General features: G+C 44.2%; 2 protein-coding genes across 2 annotated transcripts in view; both read right to left on the reverse strand.

The window, feature by feature from the left end:
• The window catches only part of LOC130116468 (amyloid-beta A4 precursor protein-binding family B member 3-like), a 142,173-nt gene extending 132,041 nt beyond the window's left edge, over positions 1 to 10,132 (reverse strand). The window contains exon 1 of the mRNA XM_056284373.1: positions 9,971 to 10,132. The gene's annotated coding sequence lies outside the window, so the exon portion shown is untranslated. The remainder of the gene's footprint in view (positions 1 to 9,970) is intronic.
• The window catches only part of LOC130116469 (amyloid-beta A4 precursor protein-binding family B member 3-like), a 64,981-nt gene continuing 52,804 nt past the window's right edge, over positions 4,767 to 16,943 (reverse strand). The window contains exons 5-8 of the mRNA XM_056284374.1: positions 16,216 to 16,365; positions 15,833 to 15,960; positions 13,454 to 13,533; positions 4,767 to 4,975 (exon numbers count right to left, since the gene is read on the reverse strand). Coding sequence (XP_056140349.1) covers positions 4,767 to 4,975; positions 13,454 to 13,533; positions 15,833 to 15,960; positions 16,216 to 16,365 — 567 coding nt within the window. The remainder of the gene's footprint in view (positions 4,976 to 13,453; positions 13,534 to 15,832; positions 15,961 to 16,215; positions 16,366 to 16,943) is intronic.

Consider the following 16,943-nt stretch of genomic DNA (forward strand, 5'->3'; position numbering starts at 1 on the left):
ATGCCAAGAGTTCTTTTTGGCAAATACCACTGGATTACAGGTCTTCAATGCTAACTACATTCATCTCGCCCTTTGGAAGGTTCAGATTCCTCAGGATGCCCTTTGGAATAAGCAGTGCCAGTGAAGTATTTCAGCACACAATGAAGCAAATCTTCGGTGGATACCCTTGTGCAGTGATATCCAAAGGAGTTGAATCAAGTGCAAGTGGACTTGGTATATATCCGTGAAGACGTTTCGCCTCTCATCCAAGAGGTTTCCTCAGTTCGTGCCTTTCTGACTAGACCACGCTAGTCTGACTGGCTGGTGATGAGACTCAGAATTTATCCTCTAGGAGTCGTTGTCAGAGCTATTGATATGCGTGGCTCTTTGTGATCCGATGTTTACCAACGCCCGTCGCTAACAGAGCCATAGATATGCGTGGCTCTTTTGTGTACCGATGTTATGGCCGCGCCCGTCATTATCGGAGCTATTGATATGCGTGGCTCTCCTGTGCTCCGATGTCCAGCTGGGCCCGTCGCCATCGGAGCTATTGATTTGCATTTGTTTAGCAGCGACGGTCGTTGGGGGTGTTAGTTTCGACTTCATTGTTCAGTGCTCATGAGAGTCGTTGGAGCCGTTAGTGACCGACTGTTGTTCTTGGAGGCTAGGCTTCTTGAATCTCCTGGGTAGAGATGAAAGGACGGCATTGTAAGTGGGAGATGTCGCAGGCGTCCTCCTCTGTTGAGGGATGGTTTTTCCAGTTTCGCATAGATGGCTTCCTTCACCCCTCTTTCAAGCCATCTTAAAACAACAACAACAAGACTATGTACAGTTATAATCTAATTCGTTTTTTTTAACTTCACTGATTCAAGTGCATTACTATCAACAATGCACTCCCAAACTTTTCAAAAATACCCAAACCATATGTTCATCCCCTTGACAGGGTGTCTGCAATAACATTTTCTCTGCCTGGCAAATGCACTACCGTCAGGTTATATGGTTGTAAAATTAACCTCCAACGGAACACTCTCTGACTGGATGTTTTGAACTTTGCCAGGAACGTAAGTGGGTTGTGATCAGTGAGGACTACCAGATCAGCTCCAGCACTAGAGACGTGCACCTCAAAGTGTTGGACTGCTAGGACAAGAGCCAGGGCCTCCTTCTCCATGGTGGAATATTGCCTCTGATGGCGATTCAGTTTCTTAGAGAAATATGCAACAGGCCTGTCTATTCCCAACCCATCAGTCTATAGCAGCACTGCCCCACTCCAACATCATAAGCATCCACTGCAAGCTTGAATGGGGCAGAGAAGTCTGGAGCAACCAGCACCAGTTCACTAGCTAGAATAGCTTTAACCATTTCCAGCGCTGTCTGACAATCCGCTGACCAGCTAAACTTAACTCCCTTCTTCAACAGGTTTGTGAGTGGTGTTGTCACAGCTGGGAAGTTGGGAACAAACTGCCTATAAAAACCACACATGCCCAAAAGGCGCATTAGCTGGCGTTTTGTTTTCAGAACAAGCAGGTCTAAAATGGCTTGCACCTTGGCAGTCCTTGGTCTCACTGAACCTTGACCCACCTGGTGCCCCAAATATGTGAATTGTCCCTTTCCAATCTCACATTTGGACAAGTTGATTACAAACCCCGCTTGTTTAAGATGCTCAAACAGCTGTCTCATGTGGTCGATGTGATCAGACCACGAAGTGTTATAGCAAACCACATCATCCAGATATGTGACAGTATTCTGCAGTCTGGAGGTTACCAAATTCATTAACCTCTGAAAGGTTGCCGGCGCATTTTTCATGCCAAACGGGAGAACATGACAGCGATACAAACTCTCGTGCGTCACAAATGCAGACATCTTTTGCCCTTTCTGTCAACGGGACTTGCCAGTAGCCCTTTAACAAGTCAAATTTCGACACATACTGTGCATTGCCGATCTTATCAATACAGTCCTCCAGCCTGGGTATAGGATATGCATCTGTTTTAATTAAATTATTTACCTTTCGGTAATCAATGCAAGGACGCACAGTTAAATCAGGCTTGAGAACAGGGACTAAGGGAGAACTCAATTCACTTGAGCCTTGCTCGATCACTCAAATTTCTTCCATGTAGAGCAACTCTGGTTTAACCTGAGCCCATTTTTGTGGGTTAATCTGGTATGGATGTTGTTTAAGGGGGTTGCCTCACCAGTGTCTACATCACGAGTTATTAAATTTGTTAAGCCAGGGGTATCTCTAAACAGAGGACTATACTGATCCACTAGATGTAATACATCCTCTTTCTGCTCTGTGGTGAGATGACTCAGTGACTCGGACATTGGCCAGGACATTGGAATTCTTAAGCCTAGCTGTAACTGGTTCAACTGACCCAACCCCATCATCCTCACTCCCTTCCTCTTCCGCAGTAACCTGAGATGTGATACACACAGCGGATTGAGTGTGATGAGGTTTCAAGAGATAGATGTGACATAGTTGTGATTTCTGTCTCCGGTCAGGTGTCTCAACAACATAATTGCAATCACCCACCTTCTTGATAACCTTATATGGACCATAGAATTTCACCCCCAGCTTGCCTCCACCCATGGGCAACATCATTAGAATGTGGTCTCCTGCTTTGAAGGTACACTTCACTGCATTTTTGTCATAGTGAGCCTTCATCTTTCCCTTAGCTGCTTCCAAGTTACTCCTGGCCAAGTCACAAGCTGCATGCAGCCGGTGCTTGAATACATACTGCAAAACCCCACCAGGAGCACCTTTCCGCAAAGCTGTCTGCAACAGCTGTTCTTTCACCATCTTCAGTGGCCCTCTCACTTGATGTCCATAAACCAGCTCAAAAGGGCTAAAACCTGTAGCCTCATTCACCGAGTCTCTGACAGCAAACAATAAAAATGGCATGGCGACAGCCCAGTCATTTGAGCAACCAACACAATAGGTCTTAATCATAGACTTTAAAGTCTGATGGTACCTCTCAATTGCACCTTGGGACTGAGGATGATAGGCAGATGACATAATTTGCTTAACTCCCAGATCGTGCGTCACTCCCTGGAATACACCAGAAGTGAAGTTGGACCCACAATCATGTTGGACTTCTAGTGGTAAACCTATCCGAGAAAAGAAATGGAGCAGAGCCTCCACTATGATCTTGGTCTTAATTGATTTCAATGGCACCGTCTCTGGAAATCTGGTGGCCGCATCCATAATAGTCAGGAAATACTCATTCTCTTTCTTAGTTTTTGGCAAAGGGCCAACATAATAAATAAGCACTCGAGAACGGTTCCTCTATAACAGGTAGAGGGCAGAGAGGAGCAACTGGAATCGTCTGGTTGGGCTTGCCCACAACCTGACAAGCATGACAGCTACGGCAGTATGAAACCATGTCTTTATGCATTTTGGACCAGTAGAAATGTCTACTGATTTTCTCTTGCGTTTTACAGATGCCTAAATGACCTGCCAAGGATACTTCATGGGCTAAACGCAGGACTTCCTTCCTGAAACTTCCAGGCAACACAATTTGAGTCATAATGGCCCACAGTTCATCCACAGGATGATCACGAGGCCGCCATTTCCTCAACAACCTTCAGCTACAGCCTTCATGTCCTCAGCATTATCAGCCATCTGTCTTAGTGGAGCTACGGAATGATCTTTTCCTTCCTCTGATATAAGGGCTTCCCGAGAAAACTGGGAGCAGGGGGGCACCTCAGCTAGTCTAGCAAAAAAAAGGTATCAGCCAAACCACCAGACAGTTCATCCTGCTCACTGAAATTTCCCTCTTCAGCAGCAAGAGCCTGAGCACGTGTCACCACACATACTGTAAACACCTCTGGATGTTCTTTCTCCAAAGCCATGGTCTCAGGGACCTCACAAGGTATCTCACTCACAACAGGTGTCACACAAACCTGAGTACCAGCCAAATTATTGCCCAACACAGAGGCAACTCCTTCAATCGGCAGAGAAGGAACAATACCCACCACCGCTGGTCCATTTACAATGTTAGATGCCAGAAATAATTTGTTCAGAGGGGCATTAACAAAATCACCTCCTACCCCCTTCACTGGGGTAGAAGCTTTTAAATAGGTGGCGGGCGGTAGGTCTATGACACCCTGAACCATTAAGGACTGTGTGACACATGTGTCCCTCAAAATTGATATAGGGACCATTTCGCCATCAGGTGCACCAGAAACTGCTCCTTTTGACACAAAACCTTCAAACCCCTTCACTATTGGGCAGGAAGGCAGGTTCAAACTGTCCACTTCACAGGAACCGATCTGAGTCTGGGCTCTAATCAGTCCCACAATTTTCCCAATTCCATTTTTCCTCTTTAGACCGGGACAACTGGACGTTATATGGCCAGGTTTTCTGCAATAATGGCAGATGACATCTTTTTGGAAAAAAATAAGGCTTCTCATATATTTTCCCTGGCCCTGGAGACGGAAAAGAGGTGGGAGTAGATTCTGTCATGACAGCCTCGCCAAGCCTGTCAGTTGCAGCCTGCCTCCTATCCTGTCTGCCAAACTTTCCTTTCCATGGCACCTCTCTGTGAGTTAGCTCATAAGAATCTGCTGCCATAGCAGCTTTTCTTAACTCAGTAATGCCCATCTCATTTAGCATTTAGATGTATCTCCATATGCCGGGGTAACCTGGTTTTGACCTGCTCCGCCAGTTGCCGCAACTCTTGAAAGGTGTGAGTGTTAGTCCTTGCTAATCACCTGTCAAACACAAACTCCTGTTGCCTAGCCAAATCAAGGAAAGTTTCACTTGATTTTCGCTGCAGAGACCTGAACGTCTGTCAATAGGCTTCTGGCACCACCTCATAGACTGCCACAACCACCTTCCACACAGTATCATAGTCTCTGCTGTCAGAAGCATCTAACGTCGCATAAGATCCCTGGGCTCTGCCCTCAAGCACACTCTGGATAAGCAATGTCCACCTATTCTCAGGCCATTCTAACTCTTTGGCAATTTTCTCAAAAGCGTCAAAGAAAGAGCCCACAACATCTCGGTTAAATTTTGGCACGAGTCTCAAACAGCTAGAAACATCAAAACAAGCTTTGTGCTTATGTTGTAAGTCAATGCTATTCACTTTAAGCTTCGCTTGCTCTAATATCAGCTTTGCTAACTCGAGCTGAAACAGCTGCTCCACCCCCCCCCCCGCTCTGCTCTTTCATGTATGTGATCTTTTAGGTGTAACACTGAAATCAGGGTCTCCACGATCTCTGGCTTTTTAGTCTCTGGAGTGATGTCTACCTCACAATACTGAGCTATTGCAAGCAAATCTTCCTTTTTAAGCTTACGCAATTCCTTCCGCCCAAAATCACTCCCACAAAACTCCTCTACATTGAACGTTGCCATGGTTGTTGTTATCAAATTCTCTCAAAAAGTTAGGCAAACCAAAAGAGAAAAGACTCCCATAAAATTACCTGTAAGGTAACTATGAACAAATAGCCTTACCGACAAAACATATAACCTGCAACAAGAGGTAGCTCATAAATCGAAATATTCTCAGAACACGTCAGACCAGGACTCCACAGTCTATACCATCTATAGGCCAGGACTCCACAGACTACACCACCTACAGGCCAGGACTCCACAGTCTACACCATCGACAGACCAGTGGCCACTTTTTCAAGGATGAGGATGTGCACATCCTTGATAGGGAGGGACGCTGGTTTGAATGGGGAGTCAAAGAGGCCATCTATGTGAAGAGGAAACGACCATCCCTGAACCGAGGGGGGACCTAAGAGTGCATCTGTCACCATCTTACAATGCTGTGACTGCAAACATTCCCCAACCCTCTGTGAATAGTACACATGTTACAGCCACGGGTGTGTCCGTGTCCATATAGTTGTTTTGTGTTGCCTTTTTGTATCTAACCCTCACTCTGATTCTACATTCAGATATCCGCCAGGTGCTCCTCATCACCTAATCAACCGGTCAACCAATCATCCAATTTTCATCAGCTGTGCAGTCTCCCATTTAAACCCCCACATGTGTTCAGTTTAGTGTAGTTTGTGTGCTGTAGCTACTTTGTGTTGATGTCTTTTTTCTCTGTAGCTACTTTGTGTTTGTAAGGTCTGGCCCGTTTACGGTTGTTTGCATTCTTGACTTTTGAGTTATATTTAGCGTTTAGTTCTTCTGGGCAAGGGGATCAAGGTAAGATGCCCATGGGCAAACACCCCATCACGTAGTAGCTTATCTCTGTTAGACATACTAGGTTAGCAGCGGTTGCCACTTTTTGTCTTTAGGTTTGGTGCTTTTCAGTACTGTTAGGAGTGGGTTACTTTTGTTAGTAGTTTATTGTTTTGGCAACTGTTGGGTTCCCTTGTCCTGTCATGGTGTCAATAAATATTGATATTTTATTATATTTAAATGTTTATGTCTCACTGTCTTGCACCCTTACCTCACTGTTACCCAGTAACAGTGAAGTGAGGGTCGTAACAGTTGGTTTGAGGGTGTTTATACCAATATTGTTAATAAGGGTGGGGGTACCTGCAGCCACTGTTTTGTTTATAAGGGTGGGGGTACCTGCAGCCACTGTTTTGTTTATAAGGGTGGGGACACCTGCAGCCACTGTATTGTTTATAAGGGTGGGGACACCTGCAGTCAGGTGAGACTAAGAGGTCACCTACATGATGATGAAACATATCTGTCAATAAACGTTGTGTCCGGATGAACTGATTCAGCTTTCTGTGATTTAATTCAGATTTTTGGAGAAAGTATCGTGATGGTAAAGTGCTCTGGGACATAGCTGGGATTTAGGACTCCACAAATCTGACTTGGCTTTTGTAGGACTGCAGAATGTCAGATGAGGATTGGGAAACGGAGCCATGTATAAATACAGCTTAGCCTTCGAGTTTTGAAAGTCAGCCAACCAAGCTACATGAAGAAAGGCTACGTGTTACCAGGCACGGCAGCAAGTGTGTTTAGGTGTGGCCCAATGAGAGGGGAGGGAAAGGGGAGTGGCTTACCTGTCCCTGTGTTGATGGCGGCGGCAGTAGTGGGGCATTTTGAAAACAAGAGAGTGATGGGATTAGTTAACATTCACAAAGCAAAGCAACAGAGTTCAGCATCCCGTCATGCAACATTTGATACACAACACATGAAACCAATATAAAAGTGGTTTCTCATGAGAACTGCACACCTCCAAAGACAAAGATCACAAGCCGTGCTATCCCAGTGTTGTGCAGTACCACAGATTTAGGATGTCCTCATGTAAAACAAAACCAGAGACACATGCAGACTTACACCACATTCTTGAATTAGTGTCCACTCTTGGTCTGACATGATCAATATTATATATATTATCAATATTAATATTACGTTATCCTGATGGAGGATGTCTCTGTGTCAGATCAACAAGAAGTTTTGTCCTACTGTTCCAGTTTGTCCTGAACATGTTCAACTCCCTGGCAGACAGCCCTCAAGTTGTCCTCTGTTTTCAGCCACCTTGTGAGGAGTAGTCCCAGACAACTGACTCTGACGAACATGTTACCAGCGTCAGTAGTCCGCCAAGCTACACTCGACACAACTGCTGCCATAAAAACTAGGTCCAGGTTCGTGTTGATTAATGAGGACAACAAAGTAGTTCATTATGAAGACATGAATGAGTCTTTTGCATCTCGTATCGAACCAGCTAAGAATGTGAGATCCAAATATTTCTGTCATTAAATATATACAGAAAAGTCATATAACTTGTAAACTATCTGGTTTAAGACATCACAATACAGAAACAGCCCTCCTTAGGATTTAAAATGACTCGCTAATGAGAGTTGATGCTGAGGATCATCTATTTTTGTGCTCCTTGCTTTAAGAGCGGCATTTGATACAGATTAGACAAAGACACAACTGATAGACACAGGACTGGAATCCAGTGCAGTCAGGCAGATTGTACTGCTGGAGTCGGCTGCTACCAGAGTTGTGACCAAGTCACTGTTATGCAAGTCATAAGTAAGTCTCAAGTCTTAACCTTCGAGTCTCAAGTCAAGTCCCAAGTCATGAAGGGCAAGTTTCAAGTCAAGTCCCAAGTCACTGAGCTCAGGTCAAGTCAAGTCACAAGTCCCTAATTTCAGGTGTCAAGTAATCAAGTGTGAAATGTAGGGTGTTTTATACCAATTTAACACATTTTTTTAAATTCAGGTAATATTAAATTGTTTCATTACAATAGTACATAAATAAACCACAGATAATGTTAGAAATAATTGTTATTTTATTGTGTTCAGATTTGGACAACAGTTGGATTTTGTTTTACATTTAAGAAATAATAAAAGGCACACTCTAAATCACAAATGAGCGGACAAATCTTAATAACAATACAAAACATATTGATCATTCCAATACACAATAAACAAACACTCTCTCTGCTTGTCTAGTTCAACCTACAATTCATTGCACTTGCAAAATATCAAGTTGGCTAGGACTTTATCGCCTCCCTCCAAAGCCACTCCTCCAAAACACACAAACAAGCACTGCCTGACTAGCCTACTGCTGGAGGGAGCTAGGTGGATAGGCAGGTAGGCCATCCAATCATTTTAACCGGACACCTTAAAATGATTGGGTGGGTTTATAACGGTCCTGCGACTTCCACAGATTACTCTTTTTATTTTCTTAATTTAGTGTCAGAGCATTTTATTTATTGATTGCTGTCGGGATGTAAAGAGAATTACAAAAACTATAACAAAAAGTGCTTCTGAAAAGAATTGCCTTCTCTACCTTTAATTGTTTGACTCCCTAGATTAGTGGAATCAGGGGTGCTGTTGGTGTAATTCAATAAATACATGGGCTGTGTGTGACGAAAGGCGCACCCTACTTATGTACGCTTATTAAGTACCGATGTACGTGACGATGTGTACTTAATAAGCGTACATTAAAATATATAGGGGTGCGTTTTTGGTCACAGCCATGGAGGTTTGAGAACCACTGGACTAGACACAAGGGAGTATTTCACAAAGTTGGCTAACTGAGTGTGATGCCTGACATCTGCGCAAAGTAAACCCTGGAAACCCTTCAGATCTGGAACATGGATTGGAGTAAAAAGAGCTGTTCCGGGGTTCACTCTGCGCAGAAGTGAGGCTTGCCTAGTTAGCCAGCTTTGTGGAATAACCTACTACCCCATGGCTCTCATCTGAGCCTATGCTTAGTAGGCTATGCTTCATGTTGGGTGCAGTGCACTGTGTCATGCTCGGAGCATTATTTCAATTGCCATTGTGCCATACAAAAAGTGTTGTAATCTAGGAAATTATAGGTACTCATTTTGGTTTCATGAAACAAGTAAATGTATTTATAAATGTTTATAAATCAATGGAGAAAAATCTTTCCAAAGACAGTATATAACTAGATTAATTTGAATCATGGAGATACTTTAATATTCTTTATTTATTTGTTTATTTGACAGGGACAATGCACAATAAATACATTGCAGCAGAATTAGCTATAAGCTAATTTGCATCTGTAGTCCCTCGGCAGGAGTCGTCGGTAGCACGTAATTCGGAGCATCGAGTCTAAATGCTCAGTTAAAAACAGTGTAAACATAATCCCGACTGAGTACCACTAGTTCAGTGCCCGTTCGGAATGGGCTGATGTTCTCGAGAACCGCATTATATTACGCATATTTAAAACTACATCATATTGTATTATATTATATTATATCATATTGTATTATAGTATGATACGTGGAACCATGCACTGAAACAGAGTTTGATAGGCTAATTATCAGGGGGCAGCAGGGGGTATGCTAACTCATTCCGGTGACCGCTACATCGGCCAGACATGGATGGTTGGCCCACTGGGCCAGCAGAACTGAGTACTCGCTGCTAGGTGTTCTGAAACAGAACAGTACGTTCCGTTGTGTTGCTGAGAAGAGATTGGGACGATGTTCGGGCGATACAGCCCGGCTGGCGTATTGCTAACGGGCAGATTGGGTCTGTGTGTGTCTGACCACTCACACGCTACTGTACCTGTAGCCTAGCTAGCTAGCTAGTTAGCTAGCAAACTTACTTCTCTTGGTGGCTTTTCAGATGACGCACAAAGTGTGACGTTGTTGAAATCCCATCTGATAATTTGGCTGCACATGTTTTACCAACGGCAGTCCTTTTCTTCCCAGCAACTTCCAGGTTCTTCTAGCCGCAAATCCTTATTTCTGGAATCGTTCCAGCAGCAGCAGCAGCCGCGGCGCCTGCCATGACGCAGACTCTCCGCGCTCATGTTGAGTAGAGCTGGCGTTAGTTTTTGAGTAGCATGACGGTACCGCCAATTAGATTGGAGTATTTTGTTTTCCCGCCCATCTAAACGTTTGATTGGTCCTACGCGATGCCTGTGCGTAGGTAATTGTGTGCGCGCTGGAAATGAAGAATGATTACAAAATAAAATACGAGAGGTGCATCCCGCAAAAACTTTGAGAAAACACTCAAACAATTCTCTCGAGTCATCCAGCTCAAGTCCAAGTCATAGATGTCAAGTCTCAAGTCAAGTCTCAAGTAATTTTCATTTTGGCAAGTCAAGTCGCAAGTCATCAAATTTGTGACTGGAGTCGCACTCGAGTCCAAGTCATGTGACTCGAGTCCACAACTCTGGCTGCTATGCTCCCCTCCAGCTGCCCACAGGTGTGATATGGCCATTTCACTGGCCCTGGCCCCATCAGCTATACTGAAGGTGTACCATGTGACATATGATGATGCTGAGCTATACTGAAGGTGTAGCATGTGACATATGATGATGCTGAGCTATATTGAAGGTGTAGCATGTGACATGTGATGATGATGAGCTATACTGAAGGTGTAGCATGTAAAATATGATGATGCTGAGGTATACTGAAGGTGTAGCATGTGACATGTGATGATGCTGAGCTATACTGAAGGTGTACCATGTGACGTGATGATGATGAGCTATACTGAAGGTGTACCATGTGACATATGATGATACTGAGCTATACTGAAGGTGTAGCATGTGACATATGATGATGCTGAGCTATACTGAAGGTGTAGCATGTTACATATGATGATGCTGAACTATACTGAAGGTGTACCATGTGACATATGATGATGCTGAGCCATATTGATGAGCTATGTAACATATGATGATGCTGAGCTATACTGAATTTGTACCATGTGACATATGATGATGCTGAGCTATACTGACGGTGTATCATGAAGGTGTTAGGTTAATCCAGCCACTAAGGATGCACAAGCCATTACATTCTTAGTGCCGGTCCCAAGCCCGGACAAATAGGGAGGGTTGCATCAGGAAGGGCATCCGGCGTAAAATCTTTGCCAAATGAAATATGCAGATAATAAATAAGATTTCCATACCGGATGGGTCAAGGCCCGGGCTACCAACGACCGCCACTGGTACTGTTAACCAGCAGGGTGCCGGTGGAAACTATGCTACTGTTGGGCGAAGGAGAAGTGAGGGGGAAGGCATGTCCAGAGGCAGCTAGAGAGGAGGAAGGGTAGGAATGTAGAGGTGAGAGTCGCAACTTTGAATGTTGGCACTATGACTGGTAAAGGGAGAGAGCTGGCTGATATGATGGAAGGAAGAAAGGTAGGTATGCTGTGTGTGCAAGAGACCAGGTGGAAGGGGAGTAAGGCCAGGAGCATTGGAGGTGGGTTCAAACTCTTCCACCATGGTGCGAATGGGAGGAGAAATGGGGTAGGGGTAATTCTGAAGGAAGAGTATGTCAAGAGCGTGCTGGAGGTGAAGAGAGTGTCAGACAGAGTGATGAGTATGAAGTTGGAAATCGAAGGTGTATTGCTGAATGTTATCAGCACATATGCCCCGCAAGTTGGGTGTGAGATGGAAGAGAAGAAGCATTCTGGAGGGAGTTGGATGACGTGGTGGAGAGGGTTCCCAAGGAGGAGAGAGTGGTGATTGGAGCGGACTTCAATGGACATGTTGGTGAAGGGAACAGAGGTGATGAGGGGGTAATGGGAAGGTATGGTGTCAAGGAGAGAAATGTGGAAGGACAGATGGTGGTGGATTTTTTGAAACGGATGGAAATGGCTGTGGTGAATACATATTTCAAGAAGAGGGAGGAACACAGGGTGACGTACAAGAGTGGAGGAAAGTGCACACAGGTGGACTATAACTTATGTAGGAGGCGCCATCTAAAAGGGATTGGAGACTGCAAGGTGGTGACAGGGGAGAACGTAGCTAGGCAGCATCGGATGGTGGTCTGTAGGATGACTTTGGAGACCAAGAAGAGGAAGAGAGTGAAGACACAGCCAAAGATCAAATGGTGGAAATTAAAGAAGGAAGACTGTTGTGTGGAGTTCAGGCAGGAGTTAAGACAGGCACTGGGTGGTAGTGAAGAGTTGCCAGATGGCTGGACAACCACTGCAGAAATAGTGAGGGAGACAGCTAGGAAGGTACTTGGTGTGTCACCAGGACAGAGGAAGGAGGACAAGGAGACTTGGTGGTGGAATGAGGAAGTACAGCAAAGTACACAGAGGAAGAGGTTGGTAAAGAAGAAGTGGGATAGTCAGAGAGATGAAGAAAGTAGACAGGAGTACAAGGAGATGCAGCGTAAAGCGAAGAGAGAGGTGGCAAAGGTAAAGGAAAAGGCATATGGTGAGTTGTATGACAGGTTAGACACTGCTAGACAGAGGGACCAAGCTGCAAAGGATGTGCAGCAAGTTAAGGCGATCAAGGATAGAGATGAAAATGTGCTGACAAGCGAGGAGAGTGTGCTAAGAAGGTGGAAGGAGTACTTTGAGGGGCCGATGAATGAAGAAAATGAGAGAGAGAGAAGGTTGGATGATGTAGGGATAGTGAATCAGGAAGTGCAGTGGATTAGCAAGGAGGAAGTGAGGGCAGCTATGAAGAGGATGAAGAGTAGAAAGGCAGTTGGTCCTGATGACATACCTGTGGAGCATGGAGATGTTTAGGAGAGATGGCAGTGGGGTTTTTAACTAGATTGTTTAACACAATCTTGGAAAGTGAGAGGATGCCTGAGGAGTGGAGAAGAAGCATACTAGTACCGATTTTCAAGAACAAGGGTGATGTGCAGAACTGTAGCAGCTACAGAGGTATAAAGTTGATCAGCCACAGCATGAAGATATGGGAAAGAGTAATAGAAGCTAGGTTAAGAGGAGAGGTGATGATCACCGAGCAGCAGTATGGTTTCATGCCAGGAAAGAGCACCACAGATGTGATGTTTGCTTTGAGAATGTTGATGGAGAAGTTATAGAGAAGACCAGAGGGAGTTACATTGTGTCTTTGTAGATTTAGAGAAAGCATACGACAGGGTGCCGAGAGAGGAGGTGTGGTATTGTATGGGGAAGTCGGGAGTTGCAGAGAAGTATGTAGGATTGGTGCAGGATATGTATGAGGGCAGTGTGACCCTGGTGAGGTGTGTGATTGGAATGACAGATGGGTTCAAGGTGGAGGTGGGATTACATCAAGGATCGGCTCTGAGCCCTTTCTTGTTTGCAATGGTGATGGACAGGTTGACAGACAAGATCAGGCAGCAGTCTTCATGGACGATGATGTTCGCGGATGACATTGTGATCTGTAGTGAGAGTAGGATGCAGGTGGAGGAGAGCCTGGAGAGGTGGAGGTATGCACTGGAGAGAAGAGGAATGACAGTCAGTAGGAGCAGGACGGAATACCTATGCATGAATGAGAGGGAGGACAGTGGAATGGTCAGGATGCAAGGAGTGGAGGTGATGAAGGCGTATGAGTTTAAATACTTGGGGTCAACTGTCCAAAGTAACGGGGAGCGCAATAGAGAGGTGAAGAAGAGAGTGCAAGCAGGGTGGAGTGGGTGGAGAAGAGTGTCAGGAGTGATTTGCAACAGAAGGGTACCAGCAAGAGTTAAAGGGAAGGTTTACAAGATGGTTGTGAGACCAGCCATGTTATATGGTTTGGAGACAGTGGCATTGATGAAAAGACAGGAGGCGGAGCTGGAGGTTGCAGACTTGAAGCTGCTAAGATTTTCACTGGGAGTGACGAAGAAGGACAGGATTAGGAATGATTATTTTAGAGGAGCCGCTCACGTTGAACGGTTTGGAGACAAAGCAAGAGAGGCAAGGTTGAGATTTGAGATGGCTTGGACATGTGTGGAGGAGAGATGCTGGGTATATTGGGAGAAGGATGCTAAATGTGGAGCTGCGAGAGAAGAGGAGAAAATGAAGGCCAAAGAGGAGGTTTGTGGATGTGGTGAGGGAGGACATGCTGGTGTGAGAGAGGAAGACGCAGAAGACAGGAAGAAAATGAAACTGATGATCCGCTGTGGCGACCCCTAACTGGAGCAGCCGAAAGTAGTGGTAGATACTGAAGGTGTACCATGTGACATATGATGATGCTGAGCTATACTGAATTTGTACCATGTGACATATGATGATGCTGAGCTATACTGAAGGTGTAGATTGTTACATATGATGATGTTGAGCTGTAGCGAAGGTATAGCATGTAACATATGATGCTGCTGAGCTATACTGAAGGTGAAGCATGTTACATATGATGATGCTGAGCTGTAGTGAAGGTGTAGCATATAATATATGATGATGCTGAGCAATACTGAAAGTGTAGCATGTAACATATGATGATGCTGAGCTATAATGAATTCATACCATGTAACATATGATGATGAAGAGCTATACTGAAGGTGTAGCATGTTACATATGATGATGCTGAGCTATACTGAATTCATACCATGTAACATATGATGATGCTGAGCTATACTGAATTTGTACCATGTTACATATGATGATGCTGAGCTGTAGTGAAGGTGTAGCATGTAATATATGATGATGCTGAGCTATACTGAAGGTGTAGCATGTTACATATGATGATGCTGAGCTATACTGAAGGTGTACCATATGACATATGATGATGCTGAGCTATACTGAAGGTGTAGCATGTAACATATGATGATGCTGAGCTATACTGAAGGTGTACCATATGACATATGATGATGTTGAGCTATACTGAAGGTGTAGCATGTAACATATGATGATGCTGAGCTAAACTGAAGGTGTACCATATGACATATGATGATGCTGAGCTGTAGTGAAGGTGTAGCATGTAATATATGATGATGCTGAGCTATACTGAATTCATACCATGTAACACATGATGATGCTGAGCTATACTGAAGGTGTAGCATGTAACATATGATGATGCTGAGCTATACTGAATTTGTACCATGTGACATATGATGATGCTGAGCTGTAGTGAAGTTGTAGCATGTAACATATGATGATGCTGAGCTAAACTGAATTTGTACCATGTGACATATGATGATGCTGCGCTGTAGTGAAAGTGTAGCATGTAACATATGATGATGCTGAGCTATACTGAATTTGTACCATGTAACATATGATGATGCTGAGCTAATGAAGAAGGTGTCTGTCATCATCGTTTAAGGAGTGTTTGCTATTTTATACCTTTATTAGATAGCGACAGTGGAAGCAGACAGGAAATGGGGAACAGAGACAGGGGAAGGACTTGCAACAAAAGTTGTCCGCTGGATTCGAGCTGGCGACTTTGCAGCCATTTGGTATGTGCTGTAACCACTCAGCTCTGGTGGCACCCCTATCATGACCTGTTTAAATGGCTGTCGTGACAAATACACTAGAAACTGGTTTCAGCATACACAGCCTTAATCCTGAAGATGAAGTTACAGTATGATATACTTCACATATCTACACTGACTTCATACATACATATATAAGGTCCTCTGGAAGAAAAAGATCATGATTCCAGATGGCCTTAATTTTTGATTTTTTGCAAATCTTTAATATTTGTAGGAGGGCTGCCTCTGGTCATTGTAATTTGAAAGAGCAGAGACTGCATTGCATTGTGGGACGGGGCAGTAATCACATGACCTGTGACTCATAAACTCCGCTTTGATTGGCTCACCTGCCATTGTTGCAGCCGACTCCCCAGACACGGATGTTAATGATGGCCTGACAATGGAGGAGGGTGTGGTCGGATGGGTCCATCAGACTGAGAGTGTCTTTCTTCAACACCAACATCATGTCTCCACCCTGACGGACAAAAGATACATTAAAGGTAAAAACACACACAGGCAGGCGAACAGACAAACTTGCAGTAGGATAGACAGACAGACAGAGGGGCAGGTAGACAGACAGGTGGACAGACAGACAGATGGGCAGGTGGACAGACAGACAGACAGATGGACAGACAGACGGGCAGGTAGACAGACAGATGGACAGACAGAGAGAGTGAGAATTAGTCAAACCAGTCTATCTACAGACAGATAGGTAGATAGACAATCTCACCTCTCCCCAGGCTCCCTGTGTGTCACCCTCCTCAGAGTTTTTGCAGTGAGACAGCTGTTGGATGACGTTATTAACGGCCAGGCTGCTTCTCCCAGGAGTCAGTTCCTCCTCTGGCACCTCCAACCAGCCCAGTGAGCGCACAGCGAAACACTTGCCAGGTCACAGACACAGAGGGCGAGGAAGAGGGAGAGGGAGAGGATTAGAGTTTATCATGACTTGATGAACTTTCCATCATCAAATTTAGATTTAATACACATTCTATTAACTATCAGACCAATCAACAACCAGTCCACTTAACAATTAGTCTTTTTAACTATGAACTCAGTTAATAGTCAGACATTTATCCCCTGGAGCACTTCACAATCAGTTCTTTTAACTTAGTCACTTAACAGTCCGTTCGTTTAACTATGAACTATGTTAATATTCACTCATTTTAACCACTGGATCACTTAACAATCAGTTCTTTTGACTTAGTCACTTAAACAGTTCTTTTAACTTAGTTACATCATAATCAGTTCTTTTAACTTAGTCACTTAACAATCAGTTCTTTTAACTTAGTCACCGAATAATCGGTTCATTTAACTTAGTCACTTAACAATCAGTTTTTTTAACTTAGTTACATCATAACCAGTTCTTTTAACTTAGTCACTTAACAATCAGTTCTTTTAACTTAGTCACCGAATAATCGGTTCATTTAACTTAGTCACTTAACAATCAGTTCTTTTAAC

This window comes from Lampris incognitus, chromosome 8 (assembly GCF_029633865.1).
Source record: "Lampris incognitus isolate fLamInc1 chromosome 8, fLamInc1.hap2, whole genome shotgun sequence".
Classification (NCBI taxonomy): Eukaryota; Metazoa; Chordata; class Actinopteri; order Lampriformes; family Lampridae; genus Lampris; species Lampris incognitus.